Below are 14,329 nucleotides of genomic sequence, written 5' to 3'. Positions count from 1 at the left end.
TCATGTTACTATGTATGGAACTTGGCAAACTGGAGTCAGGAGTGGAAATTCATGATTCAAGAGCTTTGCATAGCCTAGGCAGAATCAAATTCAATTAGATCGGTGAATTGATACGCTACTAGATTCAGAAGTCGCCGTGGCATTGGGTCCGGGACACCCGGAGGTTACTTTTAAGAGTCGGAGGCTGGACATTTCTGACGTACGTAGCTGGTTTGTCATCTTACCCGTTCTTCTGTTGATGAGATGATTCTATTCTTTAATCCTAGGAATAAACAACGGCATTCGCGGAATAGGAGATACAGCCAGGGGTAAATGAAGAAGGGAGTTTTGTACCAGTGACTATTGTCGAATGATGGTGGTTGATGGGCACGGACAAACAACACCATAATCATGTCAACCTGGAACTATCTAGATTACCCCTGCTTGAGCAAAGACAGAGACAGAGACTGTGGGAGAATACTGCTGGTCAATGAAATATCCTTTGATAACAACGTGGTACGAGTACGATGCAATCTGCACATCAAGATGAGATAAGCTCACAAACTTGACAACTCAGACTGAGACAGGTCTTCTTATGGCTACATTATTTTATCCATCTTATTTAAGTCTTTGTCTATGACTGGTCCATTCACCTGTTGCATCGCATGCCAGCCAGTATATGTGCGGTAAAGTTGGTAGCGGGCGATCCATTACCACAAACATCCCTGCCTAGCTCGGCTCAGGCTCTACTCTTTCAGGTGCACTTCAGGCCTTGCAATTGGCTCATCAGCCTTTACAAGCCGGCATCCGGCAAGAAGGAGAGCTTGGGTCTCATGGGTCTTCCCTGTTTGGGGCTGGCTTGGCTTGGTTTAGTGTTCCCGAGACGACTTAGACAAGGCACATGTCGTGTGCCCTCAAGAAATCGGTAGCCATGACCTACCTCCGGGTACTTGCAGAAGGGAAAAGAAAAAAGAGACCTACCAATTGCATGTTGAATCATGCTGTGAGGCCATATTTCTTGGCTACCTATGCAACTATGAGCTGTGAATATCACCATGGACTTATGCCCGAGAGTTCCGTTGGTTCTTCCTCTCTTATCCATCAGACAAAACCTGACTCTGTCCCTCCTACAGATGACTTCTCCTATGTGCTCTTCTTCCTATGGTCTAAAGGTATTACAGTGACTCACCTGATACCCTTTTTGTGTATTTATTTTCATTTGCTCTTCTCAAGCTTGGCATACTCTTTGGTCTGGTCCGGCATCTACCGTTTTGTACCTTGTATTTACGAGACAGACCTCACCAACACCAAGGTGGCCAGACACTTGAACTCATATAACGCCAGAGAGAAGCTTAATTTAACCGCCCGCCGCCGCTAACCCTCTCCATCATGGGAGTCGGTTCATTTCTTGAACCTCTCGTCGTGGTGACCCTCCTCTTTGGAGGCGCCTACTTCAACCGCAGTAAGGACTACAACTTCTGGACCAACAAGTCAGGCTTCGCCAGCCTCAAGAGCTATAAGCGTTCCGATGACCTACCGAAACGAGACTCGACCGAGAGTTTGATGAGTGGATGGAGTGGTTCGCGTTCGCCGAATCTTGACTCCCAGAAGAATACCCAGCCGAGTCTGCGTCGTCGCAAGTTGCAAGTGTTAGGCTACAAGCGCATTGTTTCTACGCCAAACACACAAGTCTTTGAGAATCGTCTCCTAAGTCGACTTTTGAAGAAGCTCCCCTTTTTGGTCGAGTGTTGGTACTGGTTCCTCATCTACTTTGTATACCAGGTTGGCCGCGCCATCACTGCCTTGACTCTCGATGAGGGCACCGTTGATGTAGCTCGTCGACATGCTCTTCAAATCGTTCATCTCGAACAGCGCCTTCATATCTTCTGGGAGGTCGATTTTCAAAAATGGTTCCTTGCACGACCAACGATTCTTCACTGGATCAACCGCATTTACTCTTTCATCCATATTCCTGGTACTATCATGTTCCTCGTGGTGCTGTACTACTTCACAACCACTCGCCACCGTCGCTTTGCTGCTGGTCGCGTCGGCTCCGATAATGTGACTGCTGGTCCTGCTTTGTATGAAGCTCGTCGACGAACCATGGCCATGTGCAATCTGATTGCGTTTGTCGTCTTCACAAGTTGGCCTTGCATGCCGCCTCGGCTTCTGAGTAATCCTGAGTACAAGGGTCCAGATGCTGAGGAATCACAGAGCTTCGGTTTTATTGACACTGTCCACAGTGGTACTGGTGAGAGCAGCGTCTGGACTACTAACAAGTTCTGTAATCAATATGGTAAGTTGAAGTCGTGTATTGTCCAACACATTGCTAACTTGAGTTACAGCTGCTATGCCTTCACTGCACTTCGGCTACTCTCTCCTTGTCGGTCTCACCGTCGCGACTATTCCAATCACTGGTCTACGACCCTCCTCATGGAAGCGAATCGTCATCGTGGCCGTGGGCATGTCATATCCAGCTCTGATTCTGACTGCCATTGTTGCAACGGCAAACCACTTCATCCTCGACGCCGTAGCAGGTGCTATGGTTTGCGCTATTGCTTGGAACTGCAATGATTTCCTGCTCAACTTTTGCATTATTGAGGACTATTTTCTGGCTTTGCTACGCCTGCACAAGCCAGTGAACTGGACTGATCCTGAGACAGCCGTTGAGCCTGAATTCCAGAGTGCTTTCATGTCTGAGGATGTTTAAAAGTGCAAGTGGACAAACAAAACGAGTTCATGACTTTTGCATATAATTTTTCATATTATAGGTTTACTGGGTTCACTGGGTTTAGCCGTTGAGAAAGCATGTGCCGGCAGTTTTATGACTGTGGTAGTCGACGTTGAAAATGGTTAGAGAGAAGTTGGATGAATGCCAGTGTTAGGGTGGAGAATAAATTTAAGCCGACAGCGTATACCATACCTTGCAATTAGTTGGATAGTTTGGTAGCAGATTTATTGGAGTTAATAAGCCTAGAAGGGTACTATCTTGGTCCTTAAGATAGACATAATTTATGATGAATCGTTATTTGCTTCTTCAATTATTAGAGCTAATTGATATAGATGCACTTTGTCCAGGGTAGCAATCTTGGTCTAAGTTGAGGTCAGGAAGCAAATGAACAGCATGAACTACAACTGATAATGATCTGGATTATCTATCGTCCTACAGAATCAAGTCTTCAATTGTCTAACAGTCAACACTCCATACGTAGACATTTACGTATTTGCAGGACGTAGTGTGAAGCCACTCAAACCCATTCCGTATGCCCGTGACGACGCTCGTTGGTGATATTATTTCTTTGCCTAATTGTTCTGTTAAGCCTAGCAGAGCAAGGGTACTTGTGTCGAATGGAGAAACACTCTGCCTGCAGACCAACTCAGCCACGAGCTAAAGTACCTCCATTAACACGCCTAAAGTGGGGAGCTGTTTGTGGCGGGGCACGTCGTCATCTGTGATCCGTTTGGGCAAGAGACAGCACCTGCCTTCGTGCTTGCTTGCATTTACTCACATGCCACCTCGACGTTGAGAACATGCACTCTTTTCCAACGTGACCATTCAAATACTCTTTCTCCCTTATACAAACGTTGACTGTATCACAAAAACCAAGTGAATCATACCAGATTTCTCATCTAACAACTCGGAGCCAAGAGCTCAACTTCTCATCATGTCGCAGCAGGACACTAAGGCAGCTGATGCCCCGCCACAGCAGCCTTCGCGACGATCTGCATCACCATCAAACAGCTTCTATGCGCTGAGCGACGATGAGGAGGGCGAATACAACACTATCAGAAATGAAGAGACAGGAAGAGGCGTAAAACTTCTCTTTTCAAAGAGCAAGGTAACTATTCCCCAAGTTCACAGTACACCAAACGTCGCATTTGGAACAACAGCAGTTGACAATCGCAGGTTTATGTCCACCCAACACCGTCCTCAAAGGATAACATCCCAGGATATGTCGCACTTCTGCAGCAAAGAGGCCACCAAGAAGAGCGTCCTTCTTCATCTGCTTCCCATGATTCGCAAAATATTGCTTCCTCGGACCTACTTCTCGCTTGGATCCCCGAGTCTTCGCTCGGCGACTCTGCTAGCATCTACGTCAAGGTCGACCTTTGCGATGGCGATTCGCCCCCGAAACAGTCTTACTTGGTACCTCCACCACCGACCGTTACTAGCCATGTCGGATCTGTTGGAGGATATGCCTTTGCAATTCCTGTGAATGCTGTCTACTCGCTTCTTGTTCGCCCTCCCAGTCTTGGTTGGTGGTATGGATCCGTCATCATCAACTCACGTGCCGGTGACAGCTTCCCCGCTCTATTCTTCCACGACAATGAATGTCAAAGCACGATGCTCCAAAAGAAGAAGATTGCTCGCGACACGTTTGATCCTTTCGGAGAATCGGGACAGATGTTCTGGGGTGGTGATGAAGTTGTGAAGTGGCTGCGCCGTTATGTTAAGATTGAACGATCTGGTGCCGAGCCCAACATATACTTGATCGAGCCATCAAAGGAGGATAGTGAATCCTTTGGCCACAAACCCACCTCCAACCCGTCGCAAATCGGCAACCACGACAGTTCAGCAGGAGCCCAGCAGCGCGGTGCTGGGGGACCTTCAAACAGAGATGCCGAGATGGACCCTTTTGTCAAGCTGATCAAGGAGACTGGCTGGAACCTCATGGAAAAGTTCAGCAAAGTTACTACATTCACGCGAAGAGCGGCTCAAGATATTGTCGAGAACCCCAATTTGCCACCACAAGTGAGACGACTACTGAGGAACCCAGAAGTCCAGACTCTCCAGGATGAGTTCGACAGCGCCAGAATCTACCTAGCTCGATGGGCCATGGGTATCCAGGAACAAAGTGATCGCGATCGGAGACAGCGGATATGGTCCGCAAATGACGTGATGGAGCTCGAGGACACCGACGTTGGCGAGTTTGAGCTCCTGGAAGGTGCCAGTAACTTGTCACTCGAAGAGCGCCGGAAGGTTGTGACGATGAAGGAATGGAACACCTTTTTCGACTCCACAACCGGTCGGTTATCAGTCACAATCGAGGAAGTAAAGGAGCGAGTTTTCCACGGAGGCCTAGATCCTGACGATGGAGTCCGAAAAGAAGCCTGGCTCTTCCTTCTTGGTGTTTATGAGTGGTATAGTACCGCCGATGATCGAAAGGCGCAAATAGCCTCCCTGCGTGATCAGTATTATAAGCTCAAGCTGTCATGGTGGGAGAGACTTGATGGCGATGGAGGTGAGGGTGAGACAGGAGAGTGGTGGCGCGAGCAAAAGTCACGAATCGGTAAGTTGCTCACTATCTATCGATCTTTCTCCACCAGGTACTTTACTGACCTTACGATTTCTACAGAAAAGGACGTTCACAGAACAGATCGTCATGTGCCCATCTTCATGGGCGAGGATACACCCCATCCTGACCCAAGTTCGCCTTTTGCTGAAGTAGGCACCAACGTCCATCTGGAGCAAATGAAGGAGATGCTCCTGACCTACAACGAGTACAACAAGGATCTTGGTTACGTTCAGGGAATGTCGGATCTGCTGGCACCCATCTACGCTGTAATTCAGGATGATGCTGTGGCCTTTTGGGGCTTCCAGAAGTTCATGGAGCGCATGGAACGCAACTTCCTACGTGATCAATCTGGTATGCGCAACCAGCTCCTGACGCTTGATCAACTCGTCCAGTTCATGGATCCTGTACTCTGGAACCACCTTCAAAAGGCCGACAGCACCAACTTCTTCTTCTTCTTCAGAATGATTTTGGTTTGGTACAAACGTGAGTTTGAATGGCTAGATATCTTGCGATTATGGGAAGGGTTGTGGACAGACTACATGAGTGCCAACTTCCACCTCTTCATCGCTTTGGCAATTCTAGAGAGACATCGCGATGTCATCATGGAGCACCTGCAGCACTTTGACGAGGTGCTCAAGTATAGTGAGTATTAACACATCGCTGAGCGGATTGGGCGTACACTGATAATGTCTAGTTAACGAGCTGTCCACCACAATCGATCTCGAAGCAACTCTCATCAGGGCAGAAAGTCTCTTCAAGAGATTCCAAAGGCTCGTCGATGCAGTCGACAAGAAGCAAAACTTCCCTGCTCCCCGTTTCAATCCTAAGAACTCTTCTGGATCTTCGGAATCAACAGGGTCAGGGCCCTCAAAGGATGGCAAGGCATCCGCCAAGGGCAAGGCTAACGAGCCTGCGGCACCTCCACAGCCAAAGACCATCACCCCTGAGTTGCGCAAGCTGTTGAGTAAGGAGGTAGAAGTGCTTCCTAGGACGGCTGTGGCTCAAAACGGTGACGGCATGCCGAACCAGTAAGCTTCAGGGCTGAGATGTACATCTTTCGTTGGTTAGTGGTGTACTTTTACGGTTCAATGGGTTGTTTTGCTGTGGTGTTAATTAATTCATGCAGGGAGTTAGTGGTATTATGGGAAGTAAGCACCTTTCACTTATCTTTGCGTGGCTTTATTACCAAGGGTATACTATCATATATTTCTACATTTTATTGGTTCAAATATAATTACTGAGAAAGTAAAACTCCATTATTATCTCGTAAAACGCCTTTCTATCCTTTCAAGAAAAGCGAATGCCAGTCATCCAACAGGCGGATCTCCGCTCTCCGAGCCTTGTACGCATATGTCGTCTTCTTAAAAGCAGGCCCCCTTTACCTGTAGCCTCGCGGTCCACTAGGCAATCCTCTCCTCAGACCAGCGTTACCACCACCGCCGCCGCCGCCACTGCTTGCCTGGTCATACATTCCGCCTGGTCCAAACCGGTCCTCATAACCGCCTCCACCACCTCCTCCATTGTTGCCAGCTGGAGGTTGGAATGGCCCTTGACTTCCAGCTTGTGGACTCGTCGTACGGGATCCACCACCCCAGAGCCTTTGTCGTAGCCTATCCTGTGCAGATCCTCCTCCAGTAGCAGCACCTCCAGGCGGGACACTGGCTGTTTCGGGCCTACCGAATTGACCGCCTGTATTCTGATAGCTTCCTCCACGCTGCTGACTCGGTAATGGTCGTCGAGATACATCGCCGCCCCCTGGTTGTAGCGACGCGGGTGTTCGCCCACCTCCGGCACGAAGACTCTGAGGTGCTTGTTGCTGTTGTTGCTGAGGGCCGTTGTCCCACAGACTGCTTAGGCCTGCATGCTGCTGCTGTCCTTGGGCACCCAAACGCTGACCCTGGGGCGTCATCACGGGCTGAACGGGTTGCTGAGCTGGAGCCTTGGGATCTGGTGGCAGCCAAGAGGGAAAGGGGCGGCCTTTTTCGGTGTAATAGCCACGGAGGACGCGGCAGACATGTGTGTCATCTTCGGTATCACCGTCTTGTTCGCCTGATAAGAGGTTCTGGCGGAGAGAAGAGATTTGAGAAGACGTCTTTTGGACGAGGTTGGAGTACCAAGATGCCATGATGTAATATGTTTTATCTTATGGTAATGATTCCGTAGACAATACAACCGAGTGTTTTCGCATCGATAAAGTGCTTAAAAGCTATAAGTTGAGCGTGTCGCGTTGTGTGTGGATTCGTTCGCAGTCGGTTTAAGGAGCGGTATCGATGTCCTAAGCGTAAGATTAAGTCGCAGCTGAAGCATGCGACGATGAGCGCAGTTGGTATAAGGCTTTCGCAATCGGAATGGATACGCAGCCAGCTGCTAACTATGGGTTGGCTATAAGAGGAGGACTAGAGGGTTGTTGCAAGGGTCGAGAAAAAAGGTCAAGGCTGGCAAGTTTAAAGAGGGGAGAGTTGAGTTGGAAGTGAAAGTGACGCAGGGATTCTTGGATAATGCAATGCAAGTGGGCTGAGGGAGTTTCACAGCTGTCTGAGCTAATCATGCGCTGCGCTTGGGCGGGGCATTTCAAAGGTAAACGAACATAATACTCGGCGGTGGATCAAGGAAGTCCTGTGTAAGACTTTTGTTTTGAGACTTTACATTCGTTTGGCAGTGATATGTTTAAGCTGTAAAGAGCGAAACCACAATTAAGTCAATGAGATAATTAAATGGCAGTCTATTTGGTGTCTATAAACTACCAAGCAAACCAGCTCAGCAGAAATGAAGTATTGTACCGCCATGTGTCCCATATAAGTGCAACGTAGAGACCATCATGATGCTTTTTTCTTTCCTTCTCCCCGTTTTCATCTTGCTTAGGAAACGCAAACTCCGCAAACGCCGAGGCTTTACTTTGTTGTAGAAGAGCAATTACCATGACAGATCGTTGGTCAGCATCAGCTTCTCCTTCTCCTCCTGTCTGGGCTTCTTGTTCTTCATCTTGATAGCCCGTCCGCGCTTTCGCTTGTTGCCAGACTTCTCGCTCTCGGACTCTTCGCTGTCCTCCTCCTCCTCGACCTCCTCGTCGTCGTCGCTGCCGAGCCACTCCTCAAGGTCGCCAAGCTCGTCATCGCTCTCGCCAATGTCGGAAACGTACTCAACCTCCTTCTCGAGGTTATCTTCCTCCTCGTCATCACTCGACTCAATCTCCTCGCCGTTCTCATCGAGGCCCTTGTCCATATCCGTGTCACGTTCGCCCGCGCCGTCACGCTCCATGGCGTTAAGGACCTTCTTCCAGATGTGCTCGCTGACGTTGAGAGGTTGGTCACCGTAAGCACCCTGTCGTAGGCGTTCGACGAGCTCACGCTCAATGGTGCGTTCGAGTTTGGCAGCTGCCTCGGCCTTGCGTTCACGAGCCCGCTCACGATGCTTGATCTTGGGTGCCATCTTCGGCACAAGCTTTTCGCCTAATCTTTCATCCTCGGCGGCAATGCGACGCATGCGGATTTGGACTTGTGTCAGGCGTGTGAGACGTTGCTTGCACCTGTGGATCATGTACTTGGGCCAGTAGATCAACAACTCATCCAGTTGCTTGAGAGCTTCGTTATAAGAACGAGACAACAAGCGCTTTTCCCATAATTTATTTGGTAAATGCTGTCTCTCAATCGTTTTAATACAAGCGTACAGTTTTCCGCCCTCTTCTCTTATCGTGGCATAGCGGGAGTTGGCGAGAGGACACGACTGGCGGTTACACAAACCACTGTGGTTGTATTCGTTACGACAGAACGCATTTTGTGCTTTCACATGTGGGGTTCTGTTGTGGAGGTTAGCATGCTCTTTTTCTTGTAACTCAAGTGATCTTGTTGAGGTTGGAAGACCGAGGGCATCATGTTGTCCATGTTGTGTCTTGTTGAGCCTCAAGCCCTAGGGAGGGAGAAGGGCGTGGAGAAGAGAGACTTACTTAAGTCTGTAAGAGCAGAATCCACCATTTCCGTTGATAATGTTCCAAACGATCTCGTCGGACGCCATTGTGAGAAATGTTGAAGTTGGCGATAGTTCGCGATACGACACAGAGGAGTTGGTTGGTGTTGATCGAAATTCTAGCGCTAGGAAGTGCGCAAAGGAAAGAAAACTCCGAATAAAGATCCGAAAGACCCCAGAGACTCAGGCCCCGTTCAAAACCAAGAATGACTGAGGTTTTGAAGTTGGTAGAAGTTTGCGATTTGACGCAGCGAAGGATGGCGAGTAGAAAAATTTCAGGCTAGTTTACTAGAATTTCGTCCCGCTATCTTATCTCTGGCTGCTCCAGCGTTGGCGCTCACTACGCCACATCAACAGTGGGCCAATCATCTATCCAATATTCTCAACCAAAACGCTCGGCAGCGCAACACCCATCATGAGTATCATGACTCTAGTCAATACTTCCACGAAACCCAGAGCAAGGTTCTTCGACTTCCAGACAGTTAAAGGCCCCTACAGGTCTATGGTGATATATGGGTTTTCCATAAGTTACAGTATGCCTCTGGTTTCTTTCTCCTCCAATTGGCTAATCACTAACATGACACAGAGCGTGGCTGGTGTCCCGGACGCTGGTTTCTCCGGACCGGTTGCGCCGCGGCTCTGCGTCACCTGTAGTACGTACCATGACAGCTGCGATAGCATCGCCTTTGGAACTTGGCCTGCTTAGCCGCGTAACGCACCATCAACAAATTCTCGTTTGTCAGATTCTACGAACTCAGTCGTTTTGTCGCCCCCCGTCTCGATCTCCCCGTTTCGACCGATAAGATCTCTTACTCCTCTCCCCACGGGGAGCCTCGTTCGTCGATATCGTTGCATACCAGTCAAACATAAACACCATCGCCCAAGATGTCTGCCGGTCTCAAAACCATCATCGCACTCTCCTTCGTGCTCGCCGTCGGATTTCTCCTCGTTATCCTGTCTTGTGCGCTGTGGAAGGTCTACTATCCTCTGCTTGTTGTCGCCACATATGTCATTGCGCCCATTCCCAACTGGATCTGCGGACACTGCGCCAACCCCGATGATTTCGTCGAGAGCTCCGGTGCTGCAGTTCTAGATCTTGGACGTTTCTTTACAGGATTCTTTGTTGTTATGGGAATCGGTAAGTCTTGTTACTCCTGGCCGAACTGGTGTTTCGACACGGGTCCTGATCGAACGCCCACCTGAGATTGTTTACGTGGCTAACCCTTACGCAGCTCTACCTGTCGTCCTCGCACACTCCGGCCTCATCGAAGTCCAAGCCATGGTTATGTCCATAATCGGTGGTCTACTGATTTACGGAACCATTGTCAGCTTCGGTATGTTCTTCCACGAGGAGCAGGATTTCTAAGTATGCGCGCGCGTGGCACAAGCGAATTAAGTCAGGATTAATCGAAATCTCGGAATAACAACCGAAGAGGCATGCAGCCTTGCGGGAAAGAGGAGGGTAATTGTTAGCATCAAACCTGTATAACGCGTGTATGATCACAGGAGACAAAGGAGTCACATTGGCATTCAGCGGGGTTTAAACAGGGGTCTCGGATATCGCAAAGGGGGTTCTTTGACTTCCGGCATGGCAATAAGATGGCCATAGTCCGTCGCCAGTGCTATATCTTTGTGGGAGCCATATAAACCGTATTATTTCTGCTCTTTGTAAATGTTTGCGTTCCCTGTCTATGTTGTTGAAATCCAACCCAAAACTCCGACGATGTGTACGTTGAGGTATCATGTCCAAGATCAAATACTACGCCTACCCTTCCCAACCGTCTAATCCAGTTTGCATTTTCCCTTGAGAACTAGCACTTAAGCCGCGTCTCTAAATACGCCCATGGGACCAGCAAGTTTGGTAAACATCTCGTCCCTTTCCCCCTCAGGGGTACTGAGAATAGTTACCGCACCTCCAGCTCCGATCCTCCAAACTTCCCTGGGCTCAGTCTCGCCATTTTCAGCAGGGACCTCTTCGTCATCCCATCGGAACATAGTCCGAATTGTAACACTCCAGTCCCCTGCACCAGTGACATCCATATATCCAACGACACCAGAGTACAGACTTCGCTCGTGGTGACCCTCAATAACCTGTAGAAGCTCGCAACTGCGCTTCTTTGGCGCTCCTGTCATACTTCCAGGAGGAAGGGCTGCAGCAAGAGCATCTAGACCGGTGTATGGACAGTGTGAATCAAAGCTACTTCGGCGAGCGCCACGGGGCTTATTGCCATTACGTCCAGGAAGTTGACCGTTAACGACCGTGATCATCTGGAAGACGGTGGCATACTCTTCCACCTTCATCAAATCAGGGACTGTAACATGGCCAACACCACAGACGCCATGCAAATCGTGTCGTACGAGATCAACGATCATGAGATTCTCGGCCACTTCCTTGGGCACATGCAGAATCTTCTCAGCCTGCGCCAGCGTCGAAACAGCTTCCGACTTGCGAACTGTACCCTTCATTGGTCTCATGGAGCAAAGCCCGTTACTGTCGTGGCGCATGAAACGCTCAGGGGAGCAGCTGAGCATTGTAGCGCTACCAAGCCGGATAAATGATCCGAAAGGGGCTGGCTGTCGATTTCTGAGTGTCTGGTAGATATGCCAAGGGCTTCTCTCATCGTTGCGAGAACGAGGCCTTTCCATAGTTGTTTGTGACGTGAGGCAAAGTTCATACGACTCTCCTGCTGCGATGAAGTCCTGGCACACTCGAACCTGCTCTTCATATCTGTCGGGCTGTGGTGTTGTGATATTGACTTGCTTGTGCTGAACAGAATTGCCGTTGCTATGCCCGTTGCTTGCTTTTGATGGTCTTTGGGGGAAGCATCGTTGAATTCTTTCCGTCATCTTTTCGAGCCACATGTCGTCTGATCCTTGAGGTTTCAGGTTTTGGATGTGTGCCACACCAGCTCGATGATCCAAAACAATGCTCTTGGTAATCCATGCCAAGAAGATGTCAGGTCTCGCATGACCCCTATTTTCTGGTACCATCTTCTTCTCAAGGCCATGCAGACCCATCTCATAAGTGATGAAGCCCATGAAACCACCTTTAAAGGCGGAAGTTGACTGATCAAATCCAGAGGGATTGCTTCGTCTCTCCCAAAAATCCGAAATGATTTCCCAAACCTTGACTGTGCCATTTTCAAGACTGACGGTCTCAATTCTATCGGTATCGCCAGCTGCTGGTAGTCGGATTGTCACAAAGTCATCTAAGACATTGTACTCAACCCGCAATGCCTCTTCGACCTCTAGAGCGACAATACTGTTTAGAGCCAACGCATCTCCGTTCTTTGAACTCGATGAGTCGAGAATGACAGATTCTCCCTCGGCCAATCCCAGCGTTTCGACAATCTCTGGTACGCCAACTCCTTGGGGTAGAGGAATTGTGTTGTGTGTATACTCTGCTGTTTTTGCAAAGTCCCTCAAGGACGTCGTTTCGCCACATGACGTTGACCACCAGTCCCCTGGCAGTCTTTCCTTGTGTGCAGCCGCAGACTCCAGATGGTTTGGTGGTGAGAGAGTCTGAATCTCCAGCAACGGCCCCTGTACATGTCGTCCGTGGTTCTTGTTCCATTGAATGGCAGCCTGAAACCAGTTGATGATTACACCATGTGCGTTCTTTTCGGTGCACACGGATTCCGGATGATATTGAAGACCCCAGAACGGTTTTCTGAGATGTCGGACACCCTGAAGAATTTGCTCACGTCGACCATCGTCTCTGAACTCTGTCGCCCAGGCCAGAGGTGTAAACTCGGAGGTCGGGTTCCAGCGATTCTTCTCCTGCCACCCATCGTTGTACTGACCAATATCGACACACAGGCTGTGATATAGAGTAGCCTTGAAAGGTGGCACTTCACGAAAGATATCCTCTCCCTGGTGCTCAATCTCTCTCACCATACCATGAATGCCCCTCTTCAACCTCCTCACAGCTCCGCCATGCGCAGCCAAAAGGCTCTGGAAACCAAGACATATACCCAAAACGGGCACCTGACGATGCTCAGGGAGATTCCAGAGCAGATTGAAAGCCCCGACATCCTCTGGGTTAAGCGGAGATCCGGGGCCAGGGCCGCAAACTACTGCGTCGAATTGTGAGAGATTATCGAGAAATTCTTGCTCTGCCCATCTTGCAGGTGTATCGTTTTCATCCAGTCTGTCGATGACCGAAAGATCAATCCTTATAAGAAATATCTCTGCGCCGAGAAGTGTTCGGAGAAGGGAGACAATATTATTTGTGAACGAGTCATAGGCGTCAATGAAGAGAATCCGCTTAGGCTGTTTGGCCGACGGTTCAGGGCCTGTGGCCATATTTTAGGAAGAGAGTCAATGTATCAGAATTATTTAAGTGAGTTTAAAAAGGATAAAAAAAGACTCCAGTGAAGGTGTTGCTGTGGATAGAAGATAACAAAATCCAATAAACTTCGTTCTCGGCGTTCGATATAAATTCGAAATCTTTTGCCGCCACAAACCGGAGCTGACTCGGAATCGACGCCGTTGAAGCCACAGCACTTGCAGACGTTAAGTTAGTTGATCATCAGGTGATCGGATGGCAAAAGTACTAAAGTTCGACTTGCTGTTACTGTTGATTTGACTTTGGTCATTTATGCCAGAAAAGAATTTAAACTTGTAATAAATACATATTAATGTGTTCGTAATCGCGAAAGAAAATGACTGAATTTCTTATCAATGCAGGCACTGAGGTATGCAAGGGTCCCTGCTAATAACGGTCCAAAACACCATCGCGACCTTCCAGCTTAGTCTGTCTTGCCTGCAATACTCCTCTCGAGCATATTTTATTCATTTCTCTGAAAATCCAGGCCGGATCGACTCTTTCGTTACGATTTTATCTCAAAACATTCAGCACATCATCATCGTATCGCCATGAAACCTATTGTCCCGCCTTAGTATGCAATAGAAGGTCGCCCTTGAACCCCGACAGACGCGCCGCAGTTCGATCTTTATCGATTCCTTTCTCATTATTCGTTCACTACTTTTCTCTGCAGTATTATACACCCGTCTAGGACTTTGTCGTGTGCCAATATTGCAGTAATCTAGCTTCGCGTTCCTTTGTATTAAACCCCCATCCTTCAGTG

At 48.9% G+C, this 14,329-nt stretch overlaps 6 protein-coding genes across 6 annotated transcripts; 3 read left to right on the top strand and 3 right to left on the bottom strand.

The window, feature by feature from the left end:
- Positions 1 to 889: 889 nt before the first annotated feature.
- Positions 890 to 3,103, top strand: EDB82DRAFT_513899 (PAP2 superfamily-domain-containing protein). The gene is made up of 2 exons (XM_025737911.2): positions 890 to 2,275; positions 2,325 to 3,103. The coding sequence occupies exons 1-2, from the start codon at positions 1,369 to 1,371 to the stop codon at positions 2,687 to 2,689; spliced, it is 1,272 nt and encodes a 423-aa protein (XP_025592724.1). The 5' UTR covers positions 890 to 1,368; the 3' UTR covers positions 2,690 to 3,103.
- Positions 3,104 to 3,474: 371 nt separating this feature from the next.
- Positions 3,475 to 6,526, top strand: EDB82DRAFT_513897 (rab-GTPase-TBC domain-containing protein). The gene is made up of 4 exons (XM_025737910.2): positions 3,475 to 3,818; positions 3,887 to 5,270; positions 5,337 to 5,918; positions 5,971 to 6,526. The coding sequence occupies exons 1-4, from the start codon at positions 3,645 to 3,647 to the stop codon at positions 6,306 to 6,308; spliced, it is 2,478 nt and encodes an 825-aa protein (XP_025592723.1). The 5' UTR covers positions 3,475 to 3,644; the 3' UTR covers positions 6,309 to 6,526.
- Positions 6,527 to 7,901, bottom strand: EDB82DRAFT_579452 (Sec1-binding region of Mso1-domain-containing protein). The gene has a single exon (XM_025737908.2). It carries the CDS (start codon positions 7,399 to 7,401, stop codon positions 6,655 to 6,657), a length of 747 nt encoding a protein of 248 aa, XP_025592722.1. The 5' UTR covers positions 7,402 to 7,901; the 3' UTR covers positions 6,527 to 6,654.
- Position 7,902: 1 nt separating this feature from the next.
- Positions 7,903 to 9,497, bottom strand: EDB82DRAFT_513894 (ribosomal L28e protein family-domain-containing protein). The gene is made up of 2 exons (XM_025737907.2): positions 9,220 to 9,497; positions 7,903 to 9,072 (listed from the first exon to the last, which is right to left on the bottom strand). The coding sequence occupies exons 1-2, from the start codon at positions 9,285 to 9,287 to the stop codon at positions 8,190 to 8,192; spliced, it is 951 nt and encodes a 316-aa protein (XP_025592721.1). The 5' UTR covers positions 9,288 to 9,497; the 3' UTR covers positions 7,903 to 8,189.
- Positions 9,498 to 9,915: 418 nt separating this feature from the next.
- Positions 9,916 to 10,916, top strand: EDB82DRAFT_513890 (vacuolar protein sorting 55). Its single transcript, XM_025737905.2, has 2 exons — positions 9,916 to 10,377; positions 10,472 to 10,916. The coding sequence occupies exons 1-2, from the start codon at positions 10,125 to 10,127 to the stop codon at positions 10,603 to 10,605; spliced, it is 387 nt and encodes a 128-aa protein (XP_025592719.1). The 5' UTR covers positions 9,916 to 10,124; the 3' UTR covers positions 10,606 to 10,916.
- EDB82DRAFT_513889 (ADC synthase) lies at positions 10,917 to 13,839 on the bottom strand. The gene has a single exon (XM_025737904.2). It carries the CDS (start codon positions 13,542 to 13,544, stop codon positions 11,058 to 11,060), a length of 2,487 nt encoding a protein of 828 aa, XP_025592718.1. The 5' UTR covers positions 13,545 to 13,839; the 3' UTR covers positions 10,917 to 11,057.
- Between the last annotated feature and the right edge of the window lie 490 nt (positions 13,840 to 14,329).

This window comes from Fusarium venenatum (assembly GCF_020744135.1).
Source record: "Fusarium venenatum strain MPI-CAGE-CH-0201 chromosome Unknown EDB82scaffold_4, whole genome shotgun sequence".
NCBI classification, from domain to species: domain Eukaryota; kingdom Fungi; phylum Ascomycota; class Sordariomycetes; order Hypocreales; family Nectriaceae; genus Fusarium; species Fusarium venenatum.
The sequence above is the reverse complement of the archived record's forward strand: the minus strand, read 5'-3'. Positions and strand labels throughout refer to the sequence as shown.

Excerpts from the sequence above, each read along its gene's own strand:
- EDB82DRAFT_513899 (XM_025737911.2), top strand. The coding sequence starts at position 1,369 with ATGGGAGTCGGTTCATTTCTTGAACCTCTCGTCGTGGTGACCCTCCTC. Across the intron at positions 2,276-2,324 it reads CAAGTTCTGTAATCAATATG|CTGCTATGCCTTCACTGCAC; the intron begins GTAAGTTGAAGT and ends CTTGAGTTACAG.
- EDB82DRAFT_513897 (XM_025737910.2), top strand. The coding sequence starts at position 3,645 with ATGTCGCAGCAGGACACTAAGGCAGCTGATGCCCCGCCACAGCAGCCT. Across the intron at positions 5,271-5,336 it reads CGAGCAAAAGTCACGAATCG|AAAAGGACGTTCACAGAACA; the intron begins GTAAGTTGCTCA and ends CGATTTCTACAG. Across the intron at positions 5,919-5,970 it reads TGACGAGGTGCTCAAGTATA|TTAACGAGCTGTCCACCACA; the intron begins GTGAGTATTAAC and ends GATAATGTCTAG.
- EDB82DRAFT_579452 (XM_025737908.2), bottom strand. The coding sequence starts at position 7,401 with ATGGCATCTTGGTACTCCAACCTCGTCCAAAAGACGTCTTCTCAAATC.
- EDB82DRAFT_513894 (XM_025737907.2), bottom strand. The coding sequence starts at position 9,287 with ATGGCGTCCGACGAGATCGTTTGGAACATTATCAACGGAAATGGTGGA. Across the intron at positions 9,073-9,219 it reads TTCTGCTCTTACAGACTTAA|AACCCCACATGTGAAAGCAC; the intron begins GTAAGTCTCTCT and ends CCTCCACAACAG.
- EDB82DRAFT_513890 (XM_025737905.2), top strand. The coding sequence starts at position 10,125 with ATGTCTGCCGGTCTCAAAACCATCATCGCACTCTCCTTCGTGCTCGCC. Across the intron at positions 10,378-10,471 it reads CTTTGTTGTTATGGGAATCG|CTCTACCTGTCGTCCTCGCA; the intron begins GTAAGTCTTGTT and ends ACCCTTACGCAG.
- EDB82DRAFT_513889 (XM_025737904.2), bottom strand. The coding sequence starts at position 13,544 with ATGGCCACAGGCCCTGAACCGTCGGCCAAACAGCCTAAGCGGATTCTC.